We start from the raw sequence: 21,064 nt of genomic DNA, 5'->3' as shown, positions 1-21,064 counted from the left end.
TACTAAACAAGATACTTCTTGCTGGCATTGATCTCATTCTAAATAGTAAGATCCCAAGAAAACAATTATGAAAAATATATATATAATACACCAACTCCATCATGCCTGTCTCTTTTGTACACATGAAAGAAACCCCATAGCCCATTAGCTCTTACCCACATGAACTAGATACCTTGTAGCCTAAATTAGGGCATAGAGGCAGCCTTTGTCCAACTTATAAGCAACAAAGAGCTAGCTAGAGCTAGGCACATTAGTGTCATGCACTTTGGAGTTTGGAATATTCTAAAATTACAAGGCTTTTTGCATGAAAGAGATTAGGGTTTTTATTTTTGTGTGACATGCATGATTTGCACAACTGTCTGTGTTTGTTGCTTTATTTCTCCAATTGGCATGGCATGTCTCCTCTCTGGAGGTACTCGACTTCTCTCTACACATGGCCCTCTGCCACCATCTAGGGTTTGTAGCACTGTTCAGGGTCTCACCTCTCACTCCCAAACCCATCATTTTCAACCTCCTTTGTGGTCGACACGTGGGTCCAATCTGAATGTTGGTGGTCATAAAAGCAAAACTATTTAATAATTTTTATTTATTTTTGTAAATATATTGAATCACTTCTAAAACATGCATGCATGTCAGTAGATAGTACTCACAGATATGACATTTAGGAGAAGTGGCAAATGTATTATAGCTTTTGGGAGAAAGATTTACATGGCATGATTTTATCACTACGAAGTCGTTTCGGGTTAATGAAATAAAGATGTGTAAGTATTTGCCCACACGTTATTATTTTATTGGCATAGGTCAAAGCATGCCGGTGTAATCGAGCTTTCTAAGTTGTTTTCAACTTTTATTTGGGACCTTTGGGGGAAGGGATTTTTTTACTAGGCACCAAAGCATTTGTTCCATCAAAGTTTTAAATCGTTGGAACTTGTAGGCTCTAAACAAAAGGTTCATATCATACCCAGGAGCATGTGGTAGGTTTTTCCAAAAGGAAGAACATTTTCTGTGTTGAACTCCAAGCTTTCTGTCCAGCCATTAATAGATCGTACATGGATGAAAATAAATGGGGCGCTGCCGAGAAGCACAGAGAAGTAACAAAACAGTATGAAAAAATATATCAGAGCCAGGTTTCGATCCTGGGACCTGTGGGTTATGGGCCCACCACGCTTCCGCTGCGCCACTCTGATTAACTTATTTGTTTATTATTATCCGTGACCCATTAAGGTTATAGTCTTTGTGTGACCTAATACCCATGTTTGGGCCCAGAAACTGAGAGTCGTACGATTGTGTTGTGATTACACGGACTGTCCCATGACCGAAGTTCACTATGAACTCAATGAGAGGGAGCCCAATTATAATCTTACCAGGCTACCACAGAAGTAACTGGAATTGTTTCCTGCAATAGTTGGGCTTTCTGCCCATAGTTTTATGAATGTGTCAGGATGTGAGTGGCCGACCGACCTCATACTATCCATTCTATTTCTATTTCTCTTTTTCTCTTGAAATATCTTCGGCATCGACATCAAAAATGTGCAAGTGTCAAATTGTGACTGGCCAAATTCAGCTTGTAATACATCAGCTTCTTTGAACCCATTCTGTTGTATAAGGTCAGTGGATTTCCCTCTTCTTCATTTCCCTCTGACTCAAGCCATACCCATCTCAATGATTCACCCCCACATATGCCATTGTACCCATCATTCGTCATCATGGTTCCAAATGGGGCAGAGGATATAATGTCTATAAGACCAATATATTGTACCTTGACAACTCATATGTACAAGCCCATTCCTTTGAAATGGTCATTCATTTTCCAAAAATATGGCATCCTTTTTAGTACTACCAATGTTCTACTCTAATGTATACTGAATGGGCATCTTATTTTATAAATCTCACGTGTCTCAAATCTCAAATGTCACTGCAAACTTTTGTGTCTTTTCCATTTCGTTGTTCTCTTCGAAACAAACAATGTATTATGAATTCAAATCGAATGCAAATCCCTCAAATTAGGGGGTGTAGTTTAACTAAGATTTTAAAGGATTTTAAAAGTGATAGATTTGATAGGATTTAAGAGGATTAAAGAATCTTACAAAATTCATATGGATTTTTAAAGAATTTGAATGGATTGTGGTGGAAGGATTTGAAATCCTAGGGGATGAGGTTGGATTCTTTTTAGTCTTGGTTATATATACTTTTGGCTCTCAAATCCCACAAAATCCACAACTTATTGAAATCCTCCAAAATCTTAATTTTTTTAATACACTTGGATTTGGATGGATTTTAAAATCCTTTAATTGACTACACCTAGATTTTAAAGGATTCTAAAATCCTTTAATTGACTACACCTAGATTTGAATGGATTTCAAAATCCTTTAAAATTTTTTAATTGACTATACTAGGATTTTAAAGTCTTTTAAAATCCTCTCAAATCCTAGTTTGACTACACCAGTCAAAACCTGTTTTTCTTGGACTTACACCTATCAAGCTGTTGCATAATCCAATCGGGCGGTTGTTCTACACGAGAGATACACCCATACGTTACTTACCACATTATGTGGTATTAAATGGCTGTATAAAACGTGGTATGTCTAGCATTGTTAATTTTTTTTTGGGTCATCATCTTGTATTGTTCATTAGCTTGTTTAGTTTGTTATTCTTGCAGTTAATGCCATTTCTGTTGGAAGAAGGCTATGATTTATGAAATCCGTAATTACCGTTTTACAGTACAATAACTGAGTGCATAATATCAATGGGTGATGCTAGGGAGATCATGTTTTTAAACTATATTTTGTGGACTACATGATGTGGTAGTTGATAGTTGAATTCCTAGTTTAAATCACTAAAAAATGTATCTAATCATCAACTGTCACATTATATGATCTAAGATATAGTCCCCTAGGATTTTCCAATATCTAATGCAAATTTGTCCTCATAATTCAAATATAGGTAAACCTACTTTGGGATTCAAATTGAAATTGGAGTCTACATAGGTAAACCTACTTTCTGACTCTTTCATTCTCTTAGACCCCATGATCGAAGCTAATTGTGAACACATGCTGTTCGATCAATCCTTAATTCAACAGTAAATGTCCAGATAACATTTGTTGTACTATTTTCTTCTCCGCCGTTAGATAAAAGATCAAACATGAGTGACTACAACTTTTTTATACCCTTGAGTTTTTGAAGAAGAAGGGAACTCTATATTCTGATACGCAATTATGTTTGTGCAGAAGATTGTTTTGAGCTGCAATCATAGTTCACGACTGTAGTTTTCGGATTAAAATTATTTTTCCTCCTCTTTCCATCTCATCCCATCCCCTTCCCTCCTCTCTTCTTTCCATCCTATTTCCTTTCCTCCTCTCACTCTCTATATTTTGTCTTTCTCTTTTTATAAAAAATTAATATAAGATAGTAACGTGTCTTAACAATAACCGTTCAAATAAGAAATAAGGGAAGTAGATGAAAAAAAAAACTTTTAAGCATGGATTTAGCCATAGCTACTAGCTAGGCACGGACAACTTATTGAAACTTGTGACACGTAAGGAAACTTTGCAGTTGCACAAGAAAGTAATTAAAATAAAATAGGGCAACAAAATGAAAGAATCTATCAACTTTTCTTTGTAAGTAAGAAAAAGTGTACAAAATTTCCTCTTTCCATGTAAATTCCGACAATCCGTCACCATTTGGTTCCCCACTTCCCCTCGTGGTGCACAACAAAGTAATTACGTACTAATGAAGTCAATCTCTTCATCCTGCCCTCTCCATGCTGAAACCCTAAAATCCATGAATTGAAAGCTGAAAGTTTAAGCACCATCGTACGCAAAATGATGAGCCTCCGCCAAACCCAATTTGTCAAACCTATGGCCTATAAATTTGTGTGGCATTTCCGAAAATATACCAATTTCTTTACCTCATTTTGGATTTTGCTTTTTCATGGTACATATGTGGCTCCTACCAAACATTTCCAGCTATGAAATCAATGTATCTCAAATGAAACTCAATTTACCATTTTACCTCCTTTGGCGCCCGAAATTTTATCAGCGAGATAAACTTACAGTCAATTGTGATATCGATTTGTCGATATTTAGAGTCTTATCACGTGAAAAAGACGTATATATACACTCTCGAAATTGAGAAATTCTTTTATCACAATTCACCACGTGATGAGCGTTTATTGAATGGCTGGTTTATTTTTTGAACATAGGAGTCGTGAAACATGTACTTAATGAATGGCGCCACCCGGTCTTGGTTGCACAAGAGAATATCTCCTTAGTTTGCCACCAAGCATCATGAAACACTAATATGATAGTATGTGTGCTTATTCTTTTACATAACATTGTATTATTAGTTTGCGACGCCACTAACGAGTTGATATAATTTTACTTTCTCACATAAATATCCATGACTAGCTTGAGTAGCCGTCACATTACCGTTCGGGTTGCATGTATGTTATTTTCCTAGTGAGCAGCTACCCTACTAAGAGATAGAGGTCTGCAAAGGGCTATTATTAGGGTTGCCAATTTTGTTTAATTATTGATAATTAATGTGGCAGGGGACAAACTCTCATTTAATCACTTTCCTCTCAAAAATGCATTTTACAGCACTATAGTTGTAAGTGTTTATTCAGCTTCAGTACAGGAACCCACCTTGGGTTGTCCATTACTTGTTGGCACATGCATCTTTACTTTTGTTTTCGAAAGTGCACTATTTCGAGACACTTTCACCTTTTTCTCTTGGTTAAAAAACTGCTCAGTTCTTACGACAAACTAAACTGTATACATACACCTTCAATGGTTTTTGAAAAAATGTGTATCCATAATATATTTTTGACCTATTGATACAATATATTTGCACGAGTTCAGCTACAATACAAATACATACTCGACAGAATGCCTAAAAACACTATCAAAACGAGATGTGCTTATCTTCTTCTTTTCTAAGGAGTCTTTTTGTATTTTCTTTTCCATGTTGCTTTATTAATGGAATTCCTATTGACCAAAAAAAAAAAAAATACTCATTGAGTGATACATTTGGCTCATTCAGTGATGTACCACGACTTCAAGGGTCTGGTAATCTGATTGGTCTAATACACCTTCTCATGAGTCATTTGTAAATATTCGTACTTAATACGTGTTCGTGATCTAAAAAGTATAAGGTAATTGCATCTCATCCATGAACATATTGCTTTGGTAACATTAGCCTTAGAAATATATAAATTTAATGTATGAAATGACTCAACCCTGCATAAAGTATATTATGGGAGAGAAAAACTGTAACTAAGCTATTTAATGTGTGCATGGTCGAACAGAAGTTGCAGAGAAAAGGGTAAAAGCAAAGTTCCGGAGAGTTGAATGAGTGCACGAATAATTGAAAGAAACAGTGTAAAAGAATTCTGGTTCTCTTTATCTTTAGATGCTGCAACGGCAACCGGCCGAATCATCTTTTAATCCAAAATACAGAGTTAAAAAGGGGTGGCAGCACAGCAGCCCTCCCAACATTGGCCCAGAGAAACAAGACGAAGAAGAATAACAAAATCCACAAGATCAAACAAACAACCCTATTAAATTTCAGTCGACCATGGATTCGTGGACGATCAGAATTTTAAAAAATAAATAAAAATAGAAAGGTAATGATTTGCTTTACTTGTAAATACTACGAGAAATTATATGTACGAGAGAAAGAACGATCGTGCAGTTGATATTGTGTTTTTTTTGTTGCGAAACTGATATCCGTGCATTCATTGTCGATTAGAAGATTAAGAACCTAGAACCGTAATGATTTGCTTCACATGTAAATGTAACTGGGAAACTGAATGAACGAAAATTTCATGTGCATAAGAAAGAAAGCCAGGCAACCGATCTTATTGAAAATGCATTGATAGTTGCTTTCAACATTGTTATCACCCAACAAGATCCTCTCCGGATGCTCTTTGAGGATCCGTGAATTGTGTTATTTCATCATACATCGTGCGATCATTTTTCGTACAGTACTATTTGTGTTCAATTTTAAATAAAAGAATTTAGAGTTCTTTAAAAAAAGACCCTTAAAACTCCTATTTTCCAAACAAAAACCCACCTAATATTAAACATCCAAATAAACCCAAATTTCAAATAGATTACCATGCAGACAAATATGTAACCAATTATTATCACATATTTACAAACTTATGCCACAAAACCCTAATTATGTCAATAAATATTATTACTCACCCTAATTATGATTAGCAATTAACCCCATATGGAAATTTTACCTTTCTTGTATGATAAATATTAGGAATATATATATATATATATATATATATATATTAATTTAGCCATGTTCATAAACAATTATGGGCACATTTTTCCTATGGAAAAAAAAAAAATCCTTTGTACAATCAGTTATTTTGCATCAAATAATATTGTTTGATAAAAACAACAAAGAACCAATTAATATTCTTTCATGTTGTAGGTAAATTATTTTACCTAGATTATTACATACATTAGGCATTTTTTGTTTGTCATTATATATGCATGTTAAAAATAATTTATCTATATTTATATGTAAAATATAAGTAAATTAATTTTGAATCAAATAGCACTTATTTTGTAGGTAAATTAAAATAGTAGTTTCATTTTTTTGGTAAAGTTAAACAGTGCATAAATTATTTTGTAAAAATTAAACCAAGACAAATTATCTGCATTAAAATAAAACAGTAGATATTCGACAAAAAAAAAATAAAAATAAAAATAAAATAGTAGATACATTATTTTCTTTTAAGATTAAAAAATAGGTATATTATTTTCTTATAAGATTAAATTGTAGATACATTATTTTCTTATAAGATTAAAAAATAGGTAAATTATTTTCTTATAAGATTAAAACAATATCTTTATTTTCTTATAAGATTAAACAATAGGTAAATTATTTTGCACATATCATTATTTTCTTATATTATATTTATTTTGAATCAAATAACATTTATCTTATTTTATATGTAAATTATTTTGCATGTATCATTACATACACAAGGCAAATTTATTACTAATACACATGTTAGATCCCACATCGCCCAGGAGAGTGTATCCTGTAAGCCTTATATGTATATTCTCATCTCTACCTAACACGAGGCATTTTGGGAGCTCACTGGCTTCGGGTTCCATCGGAACTTCGAAGTTAAGCGAGAAAGGGGCGAGAGCATTCCCATAATGGGTGACCCACTGAAAAGTTCTCGTCTGAGTTTCCATAAACAAAACCGTGAGGGCGTGGTCGAGGCCCAAAGTGGACAATATCGTGCTACGGTGGAGTCGAGCCCGTGATGTGGTGGGGGCCCGGGCCGGGATGTGACAATTTGGTATCAGAGCCAATCCTGGCTGGAGGTGTGCCGATGAGGACGTAGGGCCCCTAAGGGGGGTGTATTGTTAGATCCCACATTGCCTAGGGGAGTGGATCCTATAAGCCTTATATGTATATTCTCATCTCTACTTAGCACGAGGCCTTTTGGGAGCTCACTGGCTTCGGGTTTCATCAGAACTCCGAAGTTAAGCGAGAAAGGGACGAGAGCATTCCCATGATGGGTGACCCACTGGGAAGTTCTCGTGTGAGTTCCCAGAAACAAAACCGTGAGGGCGTGATCGGGGCCCAAAGCGGACAATATCGTGCTACGGTGGAGTCGAGCCCGAAATGTGGTGGGGCCTAAGCCGGGATGTGACACACATGTCCAAATAATTTACCTATATTTTTTAAATATAGGTAAATTATTTTATAATGCTCTTTTAGATTTTCATTTGGTAAGAAAATGACAAGATTAAATTAAAATTGTCTAATTTTATGCAAATTTGAAAAACAATTACGAAATCTTAAGGAAAGTATAACATTAGGGAAGTGTTATTGGCACTCCAAAAATCTCATTCTACACTCCCCACAAGTGTATTTTTCTTTCTAAAGATAGAAAGTTTGAAGTGTAGAATAAGAAATTTGGAGCGCTAATAACAATTCCGTAACATTATTAGTTCTTTTTTGCCTTAACATACAATTTGTTATGATATATTAATATGCAATGATTTTAAATTAATGCATTTTTTTTTCCATTAATCTCTCCCTTTAAATCTGCATATAATTAAATGTCTACATTAAAACTGTAATTAGGGGTATTTTAGGCATCTGAAAAATAAAAAATATGTAAAGGCAAACAAAATTAATGAATTTGCTTATGTAGAGCCTAGTCATTGTGTTTTATTGAGATAAAAATGCTATATTGGATTTTATGTAAAGAAACTTGAGTTTCAGGGGCTAAAGTCATATTTTTAGAATAATTTAAAATGATTTTTGATCGTATGTTGTACGATAAAGGGACATAATTCACGGATTTCCGGTATCCTCACAAAGAGAATCCGATAGTAATGACATCAGTTTCATAGGCAGACTAATTAAGCTTTGTTTTCAACACCGATATCATTGCATCACCCATAGACGTTCGTCTCATAGGAGGACTAATTCAATGAAATGTATAAAATGGGTTTAATTAAAGAAAAACTAATGAACATGGCTTGCAAACTTTGAGTTTTAACGATAAGGACAAAATAAAGGGCAAAGTAGATAGTATCAGGATTGACTTTTTAGTCTAAAAATGTGATTTTTTTTTTTTAAAGTGAATAATACCGGGAGCTTTTTGTTAAAGTTCCCTTTAATTAAAGGAAAAATAACGAAAAGTCCAAAAAAAACTATAGTTTTAATGAAAAATGACAACTAAAGGTATAGTGAATGGTATAAAAAAAAAAGAAGTAAAAATATGATCTTTCGTTGAAAATAAACAGTACCAAAAATATTTCATTAAAACTTTTGTTAATTAAATTAAAGTAGAAAATGGTATATTTTTACAGAGAATTGTGGCATTACGGATTCACGAGACGAGTGTCAGAAAGTGAAGACACTGAGGTATCCTTTCTTTTTTGGACACGTCGCTCCAGAAAGTTCTGAGACAGAAGAGCAGAGACTTATTCTGCAGGGAAAGAAGGCTTTCTTCTTCTTTTTCTTTTGTTTTTCAGAAGAAAAAATAATATAAAAATAAAATAAGAGAGATACAATACAAGCTTTTTCCCAGAATCCGAGTTGCTCATTGGAGCAGTGAAAATTCGAGCGTTTCAATCCCTTTCCCTTTCCCTTTCCGTTTCCCACAAGTGTTTTTTCTTACATTTCTTTTTTGTCACTTTTCTGGTGGGAATCAGATTCTACCAAGGTGAGATGTGAGTTAATTCCTCGTTTACGTTATTATTTTACTAGAAATTTTATTTGAATCCATGTAATATCTTTCCACATTTAACTTAATCTCTTCATTTATATTATTTTTTTATTAAATAATTAATATCTCTTTAAACCTAATTTTATTACCTAACCTATCATCTCAAACACAATTCAAAATGTTAAGTTATCTTTACCCGCATTCCCTTTATAAAATAACATATGTAATTGATTTTTTTTTTTAAAGAGATGCCCTTGCCCAACCCCCCTCCCCTCTTCCCACTAGCATTTCCATGGCTATTTTTTTTTCTTTCTGCTACCAAACTCAGACATTTGCCTTTTTTCTTTCTACTAATGTGCATAAGCAACAAATCAAACAATTCATCCCCTTATATTTATCAACAAGCAAGGAAGTTTATAATTTAAGAACATTGGTAAGAATTTTTTCCTTAGAATTTTCCAATTGCAAAAAGTTTAACAAACCATTCGGGATTGATGAAAAAAATTGAAACCCAAATACTCATCTTCTAAACTTAAAAAAAAATTGAAATCAAATGAACAAAATATTCATAAATTAAGTTATACCTTAGTTGGAGGATTCAAAACTTCAAAATCATCATCCATCAATAAAAAGAAACTTGTTTTCTCTACAAGACTTATTAGGGTTTTAGCCAGAATGAACGTAGGATAAACAAGAAGTGTTGATAGAGTTTAATGGGTTTATTGATAAATTTGAGTTTTATTATTAATTTCATTTTGTACTTAATAGTAATTATGCAATAGGGTAAAATAGATAATTAACAATTTAAAAGTTGGGTGTAGAAAGATGTTACATTGGTTCAAATAAAATAGCCCTTATTTTACCCTTCACTTTTTTTTTCTTTTTTTTTTTGGATTTTCTGCTAGACGTAACTTCCTCAATTTATATTTTTCACTTGGGATTTGTGGCGCAAAACTCCTTCTCTGTCTTTATTGGGTTCAAAATATTTTAAAACCAAAGAATATTTTTGAACTAAGAATTTAAGGTTAACTATATTTTAGTTACACATTTCAGGTTTAAGGTCACGAAGTTTCTTTTCTTTTACATTGCACTATGGAGTTTTGAGATTGTGTCAACTTGTATGTCTGTTTAAATGTCTAATTAATTAGCTTTAGTTTTTGTCAGATTAACCTATATAAGTGTTTCTCGTTCTCACTATGCATCAAATTAATGAAAGATCAAAGAATCAATCAGATTGATTACATAAATTAGTAAAATTTCGATACTTTCTGAATTAATATAAGAAAACTAAAACTTCGTTTGCTATTTTGTATATTATCCCAAACATGAAAGGTGTTAAATTTTATTAGCTAAAATTTTTATTCGGTTATTCCCACCTAATTATTATAAATCACCAGTCTTCCGTACCTTCATGATTAACCACATTCGAATCCTTATTTTACATTCGAAAAATATCATGTGCCGATCATCAAGTAGTATTTGTTAAGTTTTGTAAAATTACTTGTTATTTTTCTTAAAATATGACATTCAACTTTTTTTTTAATGGGAATTTTAACGAAACATTTATAGTACTGTTTACTTTTAATGAAAATGATATTTTTACTCTAAAAAATCACTTCTGATACTATTCACTTACAACATATTTTTGTCATTTTGATTAAAACTTAAAGTTTTCAAGTCATTTTCATTAATTTTTTTATTTATTTATAAAATGTGGATAAACATGACCGGTAAAATTAATGATTTATAATAAATTTGAAGACAAATCATTTAAAATAAAAGTCTAAGGGTTAAAATCAGAGAGTAGAGTAACTCAGTACTACAGTCCGGTAGTATTCTTCTTCGCTTAGAAGTGACAGGTCTTAGGTTCGAATCCCGTAAATGGCTAATTTGATAACAAATTAGGCTGCCCATTATATGACTTAACTGAACTCTCCCTTCCCCTAGTATAAAAATATTGATGTACTAAAAAAAAGAAAAATCTGACAATAGGAAAACGAGAAAAGCGTGTGAGCGTTAAAAATGAGTGTTTTTTCCCAACATTTTTTTTTTACGTTTTCTAAAGATCTTATTCTTTATCAACTCTGTTTCACCGCTTTCCGCGACAAGGAAAGTACCTACTCAAAACTTCTGCTGGGTTTTAATCCCTTTTCACATTCAATCTCTCCATACCATTCCCCTCTATCTCTAGATTGAGAAAATGGGCAGAGCTACAAGGTGGCTCAAAGGCTTGTGTGGAATAAAGACCAAAGACAAACACCAAAACCCAAAGTCAACTTCCGGCGACTTCAAACACAAGAAAGGCTCCAGCTTTGGCAGAGAGGATGCAGCTGCAACCCTACTCTGTCACAACCCCGCCACCATTCCGCCCAACATTTCGCCGTCCGAGGCGGCCTGGCTGAGATCCTACTACACAGAAACAGAGCAGAAGCAGAACAAGCACGCAATTGCCGTGGCAGCCGCCACGGCTGCTGCTGCAGACGCCGCGGTTGCAGCTGCAAACGCGGCCGTGGAGGTCGTCCGCCTTACAAGTCACGGCAGAGGTACCATGTTCGGCGGCGGTAGAGAGAGATGGGCCGCTGTCAAAGTTCAAACTTGTTTCAGAGGCTATTTGGTAAGTGGGGTTTTGCTCTTTTTTTGCTCAAAGTTTCTAACTTCTTGAAAAAGCACTTATTTCCGCTTTTGGGTTTGTGAAAAACGCAGGCTAGAAAAGCTTTCAGAGCTCTGAAAGGATTGGTGAAGTTGCAGGCATTAGTGAGAGGCTACATAGTGAGAAAGCAGGCGACTGCAACTCTCAACAGTATGCAAGCTCTGATTCGAGCTCAAGCAACTGTTCGTTCTCACAAAAATCGGGGGCTCTTCGGCATTGAATCGAACAACAGATTTGAAATCCGCGCACGACAATCCATGGTACTAATTACAACCGAATCCAAACTTTCCGGTGCATTGGAGACGCCTGAAAGACTTGCATTTGAAAATCGGAAACGATTTCCTCACAACCCTTTACGACCCCACACACGTTTATTTCCGTTCTTTGAATTGAATAAATCGAAGAACAGAAATAAACAGGAATATGCAGAATGAGAAAACGAATTTGTGGAAATAATTTCTCTTCCAAATTATAAATATTTCTGTTTTTTTCATTGGCTGTGTGAATAATTGAATGTTGCAGGAGAGATTTAATGACAGCAGGAGTGAGCAGACGGCTCCATCTCACAGCAAAAGGCTCTCTGCTTCTAATTTGGGAGACAGCAATTTCAACAACACTGATGAAAACCCCAAGATTGTTGAGGTCGATACAGGCAGCAGGCCGAAATCCAGGTCCCGGAGAACAAACACTTGCTCTGCATCCGAATTATCTGACGACCTGACTTACCAACAAGCATTGTCGTCCCCAATCCTGTGTCGGGGTACTCCTGCCCGGCTATCAATCCCCGACAGCCGGAACTACCAAGATTCTGACTGGGGGCTTTCCGTGGAGCAATGCAGGATGATCTCCACGGCGCAGAGCACGCCGCGGTTCATGAATTCGTGCGGCGGAGGGGCTAATAGCAATGCCACCGGCACGCCTTCGAAGAGTGTTTGTAATGAGATTTTTTTTGGAGGATATGCGCCGAATTACATGGCGAGCACTCAGTCGTTCAAGGCGAAGTTGCGGTCGCACTCTGCTCCGAAACAGAGGCCAGAGCCGGGGCCGAAGAAGCGGCTTTCGCTCAACGAAATGTTGGAGTCGAGGAATAGTTTGAGTGGGGTTAGGATGCAGAGGTCCTGCTCGCAAGTGCAGGACGCCATTGTTTTCAAAAATGCTGTGATTGGGAAGCTTGAGAGATCCTCTGGATTTTAGTAGTTGCATGCATGTAACGATCGAGAACAGGGGATATAATACTAGAAAATGTATTTGTAGATTCCAAAGTCAAGTGTTATTAATGTTATATTATAGTAGGATTTGATCTGATTTTGATGTTGGGTTATAATGAATCATGATGGGGTTATGATTAATGTTAATTAATATATGAATCAAATGCTTGGAATTGTGTAATTATTATTGGGATTAAAGGAGTTTCGGTTTTTCTCTAATGAAAGATAGAAAACAAATTGTAAGTTTGGGTCCCTCCCCCGTTAAGGTTTTTAAAAAGGATAATGTTAGGTAGATTAAATTTATAGACTAATTTGAAAATTAAATGATGTGTCACCAATAAGAAATATGTGCGTTAATCAACATTTAAATAATAATTCAATCTTCAATTTTCTAGTTTACAAAATTTAGTCTTCCCAGCATTACCCATTCAAAAATGGTTTCGATTATTTATTTTTAGAGAGAGAAATGCTAAACAAACTCTCTCAAAGGTGGGACTTCTGCCACTTTATATTTTTTACACAATATTTTATAATATTTACAGAATGAAAACAATAAAGTGGTGGAAGCGGTGGTAGTGATGGTTTGATGGCGGAGGTCAATGTGGTTGTTGGATGGCTCAATTTTTTGTATTCTCTGAAAATGGTGAAAACGTTAATTTAACGTTTTTGGTGTTTTCACAATTATAACGTGAAGTCTGATCTAATTTCATTTTCAGAACGTTTTTCGTGTTTTAATAAAATGTGCACTTCATAGTTCACGCGCATCTCACTTGTTTTTTTAACTCAAAAAAATGAAAATGAGGCTCTAAATGCGTTATAATTATGAATATAAAAACTCAAATCATTGAATGTACAATCAAAATTGTCGTGACATGAAACTATCAATTGAAAATGTCCAAATCATTAGTTTCCAATCAATTATGCTTCAACTTACGAACATCATGAAACTGCGGCAAAGTGTTAAAAGAAACTTATCAAGTTACGTACAACTTTAAGACATATTCCCTGTCTAAGAATAATACAAATTATCTGAAGAAAATCCGACCAAACTCATTACCCTTTTTACAAAAATGGAAAATGTTGACAATACAATTCCTCCACGTTACAATATATTCCACATGCACAATACAAAAATAACCGTTTTGTATTGCTTATATGTCTCTTTAATCGTGTATTCTCTAAACGAAGTAAAAAATGCTGAAGCTTTTTCAAACTGGTACAATTATTGACCACAAAAACCAACAAAAATGGAAAAGGTTTGAACCATGAAGCATTATGTGTCCATGTGTTTTTCCTACGTATGAGAATTTATTTTTGTTTGTTTGATCGTGTCAAACTCTGCTTAAAATATGACCCTACTTGTTTTTAATTTTGTGCGCCCTCTTCACTTACATGATGACTTATATAGCACGGATTCAGTGTTACTATGGTATTCTGGTTTACTAATACAAAGTCACATGTTAGCTTCTCTCCATATGCAATTATATTATCAGATTGAGAAGTCACGTGAATCTATTTTATTTAAATTGTTCTCCTGTTATAAAGATCAAAAGAAAATAAACTAACTACCACATTTCTTGGTTGCTAGAAAGTCTTTAATGTGGAGAAAGTTACCAAAACTTCTAGATGAATGTTGAATTTAGTCATGTTTTAACCATTTAACCTTCTAGATAATTGCTGTAGTGGGTTACATACTTCCATTTTAGCCAATATTTGAAAAGTCTGTTCTATTGTCCTTGTTTCTTCTCTACTGTCCTTATCAATTACTCATTAAAAAAGACAAACAATCTCATGTGAATTTCAAGTTCCTTCACCGGCTCAAACTTTTCTAGAAAAGTTTTGGAAAAGAAGAATAATTAATAAATGAGAAATGCTTGAGAGACCGTTTATTTATACTATATTTTTATACTTTTTCGTGTAGTACATGATGCATACAATTAATATTCAATGAGATAAATTTATTAAATCATATGGAATGTATACATTACTTATCACATCAGATAGTACAAAAATGTGGTCTCCCTAACATTTTCCTAAATAAATTTATGTATATTGTGTGTTTGTTTGTTTGTTTTTTGTCAAATGATAAATTTTGTTGGATTAGATGTTAGATTAATCACCGACGAGGTTCAAATTCACGTCATCATGCTAGGGCTCAACACCTTTCCTTGTAGTTGTTTGTTAAGTATCCACAAGACTGCAAGCAATTTATCAAACTGTTCCAAGTATGATCTTGGTCCTTGTAATTTTGGCGAATTAACCTGTGTAAATTTACTAAAGTTGTTGTCTTCAAAGAGCATTTTCAACGGAATTAGCATGTGCTTTTTACATGAATTTACTCTCACACGTCAGTCGCAAGCTAATGATCTCGAAGAAATCATGGACAAAACTTCGGTATTTCTTGTTTGACAACACAATATGTTACATAAAGGAGATTCGAACTTGAGTACAAGGTATGCGTAAAGAAAGTTGAGGCTCCACCCAAAGACGTATTGACAATTATGTGCAAGGTTTGATAAACTTCTTCTAACATGAGAGATTTCTTCACATCCTCACAAAATGGACGCAATATTATGTCCAATTGACCTAACCTACATATGCAATCTAAATGATTGTCCTAAAAATAGCAAGAGTTAGTAAACTGCGGCAATTAAAACTTGGTGAACTAAGCCCTAAATCGAATCTGTCATTCGCTCAAACTACAGAGACTAAAATCAAAATTTTTGCCTTTTGAGGATTCCCTTTCGACTTGTCACAACGGGTACATGGACTGGAAGGCCGGAGCCACATTCTTTTCAATCTCTGTTGGTGCAGGTAAGTTTTGCAGAAACAAAGCTTTACTGGGACCAACGTCCTTTTGTTAGGGTTTTCATGAAAGGGAGCTTTCAAAGTCTGTTGTAGGTCAGGCAGAGAGCCTCAGCCATCACAGAGATCAGAGGTAGAATGCTTCCCCTCCAATTCCAAATTTCCAAATACATTGGTAATTAAATGGCCCGCCTCTGAGTCTTTGGGGAAAGAATAATATAAAAAAGATAAAAAATCAAAAGTAAAAATGTGTGATGTATGAAAAAAAGAGGGTCTTCTTATAATTTATTCAGCAATTCTTAGTTTACTATCATAAAATTTCTTGATTTTCAACATTTCATACATCAAGGATTTTTTTCATTCCATTTTGGTACATAAAGTGATAATTTTGGAACACTTTCATACATATTCATTAAGCTTTCATCGTTAAATCTATGATGTGACGCCTACGTGGACAATGACTAGGCGTCACGTGTCAATCTGGGCCACATGGATATTGAAAAAATAAAAAATAAAACAGTCGTTAAAACTTTTTTTTTTTTTAATATTCACGTGGCCAGATTAACACATGACGCCTAGTTATTGTCCACGTAGGTGTCACGTTACAGGTTAACGACTATTTTAACAGAAAGCTTAATGAATGTATGAAAATGTCTCAAAATTATCACTTTAGATACCAAACTGGAATTAAAAAAACTTGATGTATAAAGTGTTAAAAAAAAAAATAAGTCAAGATGTTAAACTGAGAATTTTCTTAATTTATACGTCCAAGTTGTGTGACACGTATATACCTTATAGATTTTCACCCCAGTGACTTTAGTCAATTGAAAACCCATTAAGCTTATATAGGCTATGTAGCTCAAAATCCAAGTCCAACTGAATTTCCTACCAAAGGGAAAATGGAAAAAGTGTCGTGGAGGTTAAATCGGAGCCTTCCACCTCTAAGGCCTTAAAACCAACGGATGTGATGAGTGTTAAATCCCTCATGAATTATGCGCAACCCATGCGCAGGGGAGAAATTATGTTGGATCTTTTCTTTTCTCATGCCAAATGCCAATATCATTCATGTGAGCCACATTTCAATATCGATCAATCATGTGATAAAATATTCTTAATAATACCTCTGTGGTTAAGTATGTTTTCTATCTCGGTCTAAATCGAACGTTCTATTCAAGTTCTTTCAAATTTCACTGATCTAAATGTGTTTTAAAGACATTTATGTTAGTTGGATCCTTAAATCAAGCTTAAATTTAGTCGTTTACTTCCAAGTGATGCATACATTGGTTCGAATAAGAGGAAATTTGGTGGAAAAGAACGATCTGGATCGAAGTTGTAAGGAACACAACCGTATGTGTACTATTTTGAAATTTCACCACAAGACTAGCATTTACACGTTACCTACGCCACATGATAATCTGCAATTTAGCCATTTTCTTATTACAATCATATTTTGGATCGGTAATACCTCATTTCTCTTTTCTTTTGTCTTAATTTCCTTCGTTACGAATTGGGAAGTTAAAGCAAGATTAATTCAATGTCCTTGCAATGAGCATATAGAAGCATTAGTTTTGACAAACGATAGCGTTAGTAGATTAAATAATTAATTGTTAGAGGAGAGGAGAATTGGTGGGAATCGAACCCGCACCACATGGACATGATTATTTTCAGCCATTGTGGTAAAACGTCATCTACCAAGAAGAATTAGTTTGGGAGCTGTTACTCCTTGACACGGCATTAATCTCAATCACATATATTAAGCAAGAACATTACTAACATGGATTCTTACAAAGATATTTTTTCTTCTTCTTTGATTGGGTAAAAAATTGTTGGTATTATAAAGTTTGATCATCATATTTTGATCCACTCAGAGCCATCGATGAAGGAAAGGGAAATGAAGGGCTTGGCTTCCTCTCTAGTGAGTTCTCTGCTCCACGAAACCCTCCCTGCAAAGCGAGCTCCTGGTCCTGTGCACTTGTATTGCCCATAAAACACAGTCCTGCAACGACAAACAACATTTCCAACGATACGATTACAAAACCCTCCTCAAATCTTCATGCGCATGCCACTATCACCAAATTGTACAATGCCTAAAGCAACTAAACCAAACCTATATACAGAGACCTAGGACTAGTCGGTGGCTTATAGATGTAGCATGTACCAAAGCTTATATGTATAGATGATGACGTGGGTTTTCTTAAAATATACCAACTTGAAATGCGTAAGATAGAGGTTTTAGGGGTTTTTATATACATGCACTGGTGTTATGGTGCATTACAGGTAGGGTTTGCAGTGTAAAGAAGCAAAAGGACATACAGGCATGCTTAGGTCGTCTGCGTAACCGCCCATTTTGTGTTCTAATAACAATGAGCTAGCTAGAACACAATTTTGCTTAAGTTTTGTCTCACAGGAGCATGATCAAGATACATCTTAAATCCACCTACTTATGTCTCCACCTTGTTGGTTGTGGTGAGGTTTTGGGGTTTTACTAGGGTACATTAATGTACTAAAGACGAACACCTGGAAATATCATTATCATAACAAATTCAGTGATACATTTGACACATTGAATGGTGTAGGTATTGCTTCAAGGGTCTAATACACCATACGATGGGTTGTTTGTAAGTATTCGTACCACCCTAGTAAAATTGAAAGTTTTAGAACGCTTTGCTTGTTGTCTCATAGGAGCATATTGTGTGTGAATGATACACCATGTACTGAATGCACTATGCGACGTACATGTCATGATGTATCGAATCCAACAAGATAAAGGAAAAGGTGAGTATAGAGAGAGAGAGAGAGAGAGAGAGAGAGAGAGAGAGTTACATTTCACGATTAGGGTCACCCCAGTTGTACCACCCTTTGGGGATGATAATGTTGTCCATATATGTGTACGCAAAGACCACCCTCGAAAAGGGACCCCAAGCCCTTCCAAGATAGAGAGCTCCTGAACCCGTGACCTTACAGTTTACAAATGAGAAGCCCGTTTCCTCCAACATACTGCTTCTGCCTTGCGCCGTGAGTGCTCCTATGTTCTGTGCTATTGCATGCACGTGACATCCCTGTACAGTTGCACTAAGCAATTTCAACATTTACATATTCATGTGACTATATGACACGAGACTGGAAGGTCCGGACACATACAAGACACCAAGAAGTAGAACATGCTTTGATTTAACTTAATAATTTGACAACAGTCACAGTTAATTTTGGTGCCTTGTATAAACTCTTTAGCATGTCAAGAAGTTAGCTGTAACATGTTAGTATTGAAATCGTAAGGGTAGTGTTATTTGCATTTCGAAAACAACATTTGCATTCGTAGTAGTGTAATCTCTCGTGTCTTATAAGGGAACATTGTATGATGAACTTGCAAACGTCATCATGCATTAATTCCTTGAAGTGCACTTTCTTGTTTTTACGAGAGTGAAAGATGATGGTTTTGTATGTGGTCTAATATTCTAGTGAATAGGGTATCGAGTTTCTATCCTTGTGTCTCGATTCAAAACTTTTTGTTTCCTAAATTATTGTAAAAGTTTTAAGTCATCCAATTTTTTCTTAATAATAATAATTTAAAAAAAAATATTGCGGAATAGCTGCAATAGCAGCTCCCAGAAAAGTCACAGTTCTTTTACTTTGTGACGTGAAATTTTGTGAACGTCCAGTTATTTTATTTCATACAATCACAATTTAACCATCAAGGTGATAATTGTACTAATACATATAAGTATTGTAACAAAATTCATAATATACATGTGAAAATTAACATAAAAATTACAAAGTGGTTGTGCACGTGGGAAGAGACTTATTTGCATCCAGATATATTATTATAACATCGTGAATTAATAATATAATAATGACATGTGAGAAATTTTAACATCAATGTGTCATTTGCACAAATTCTTATGGTCATGTGATGATGCAAGAAGACAGGTAATTATTGGATTTCGGATCTATTCATTCATTTCTTTTTTTGGATCAAATTTTGATTTTTATGTTTCTACTTCCAAAAATTCAGAAATAAGATGAAAATTGATCTAACCTCAAATAGGGAGAGTCCATTTCCAAAGATGAAATCCACAGAACCTTCAATGTAGCAATCCTTGTAATAATGCCTTCCCAAATGATCATAAAGTGTGTCTTGTGCCCCCAAAAATCTACACCCCCAGAAGGATGCAGTATCTGCTGATATTCTAAATGCCACTGCCTGCTTCCCAATTGCTCCGGGTTTAGGGACGGGTGTAGTGTTCTGCACATTAATTGTGCAATTATGTATTGTAATACAGAGATTCTCTGTGCATGACGTACGTTAAAAGAGGCGGAGATTGAGAAAATTACCTTAAATGTAATGTTTTTGGCAATGAAATAAGGGGAATTCACAGCAAAAGTTGCAGAATTGAAAGTCCCCATCGGTTGTTTTTTTGGACCAGATGGTGTTTGAGCTGTGTCTCCCCATTGAACAATGGTTTTATCTGCCCCTGCTCCTTCTATGGTTATAAATGATTTCAGTGGAGGTATATTTACCTTCTCCCTGAAATTTTTTCCCATTCCACAGCTTCATCAATTACCAGTTCTCCACACAACGAGAATGTATGATAATTAACAGCACACGAAAAAGTGAAAAAAAAAAAGCAGAGCATTTCGGTCAAAAGTGATTTTCACATTCTCGTTTTCTTCTTCTACGGTCAAAGATACTTACATGTATACTCCTGCATGTACTTTGATGACAACTCTCACGAGATTGATGAAGGGGAGAGAATCAATGGCGGCTTGGATTTTCGTGAAGTGTCCTGCATTAGGGTTCTTGGCCACATGCAAAGTGAAAGAAGGAAACAGCTTGTTCTTTGCTGCTTTGAAAACAGAGTGTTTGAGGCTTCCAACATACTTAACCCACTTCATGAATTGCTGTTCTGATAATTGGGCTCGAGTCAGGTTCTTCGTTAAGTGCACGTTTCCGTCTGGCTTCCCCGGTCGGAGTCCCTTGGAATGGCATTGTGATGGGGTTGAATTGAGGAGGAGAAGAAGAATAAGAACATAGAAAATGTGTTGGAATAATGTTGACATCTAATTTACGGCAGAGGCAAAGTGAGACGCCGAATATAAATGGGAATGTGAATGAGAAAGGGAGTAGAATAGAGACTAGGGAGTATGTTATTAGTGGGGAATGGAATTCCAAGGGCATTACATATA

The 21,064-nt window shown here is 35.0% G+C and overlaps 2 protein-coding genes and 1 non-coding gene across 3 annotated transcripts; 1 reads left to right on the top strand and 2 right to left on the bottom strand.

Moving 5' to 3' along the window:
* Positions 1-1,115: 1,115 nt before the first annotated feature.
* On the bottom strand, positions 1,116-1,187 carry TRNAM-CAU (transfer RNA methionine (anticodon CAU)). The gene has a single exon. It is a non-coding gene; the product is annotated as a tRNA-Met (tRNA).
* A 10,054-nt stretch (positions 1,188-11,241) lies between these two features.
* Positions 11,242-13,256, top strand: LOC137716182 (protein IQ-domain 26). Its single transcript, XM_068455594.2, has 3 exons — positions 11,242-11,831; positions 11,921-12,127; positions 12,390-13,256. The coding sequence occupies exons 1-3, from the start codon at positions 11,418-11,420 to the stop codon at positions 13,059-13,061; spliced, it is 1,293 nt and encodes a 430-aa protein (XP_068311695.2). The 5' UTR covers positions 11,242-11,417; the 3' UTR covers positions 13,062-13,256.
* A 4,358-nt stretch (positions 13,257-17,614) lies between these two features.
* Positions 17,615-21,064, bottom strand: LOC137728418 (putative pectinesterase 53). Its single transcript, XM_068467213.2, has 5 exons — positions 20,574-21,064; positions 20,213-20,405; positions 19,917-20,123; positions 18,704-18,939; positions 17,615-17,876 (listed from the first exon to the last, which is right to left on the bottom strand). The coding sequence occupies exons 1-5, from the start codon at positions 20,936-20,938 to the stop codon at positions 17,729-17,731; spliced, it is 1,149 nt and encodes a 382-aa protein (XP_068323314.2). The 5' UTR covers positions 20,939-21,064; the 3' UTR covers positions 17,615-17,728.

Source organism: Pyrus communis, chromosome 15 (assembly GCF_041283825.1).
Source record: "Pyrus communis isolate YQ-2024b chromosome 15, ASM4128382v1, whole genome shotgun sequence".
Taxonomy (NCBI): Eukaryota; Viridiplantae; Streptophyta; class Magnoliopsida; order Rosales; family Rosaceae; genus Pyrus; species Pyrus communis.
The sequence above is the reverse complement of the archived record's forward strand: the minus strand, read 5'-3'. Positions and strand labels throughout refer to the sequence as shown.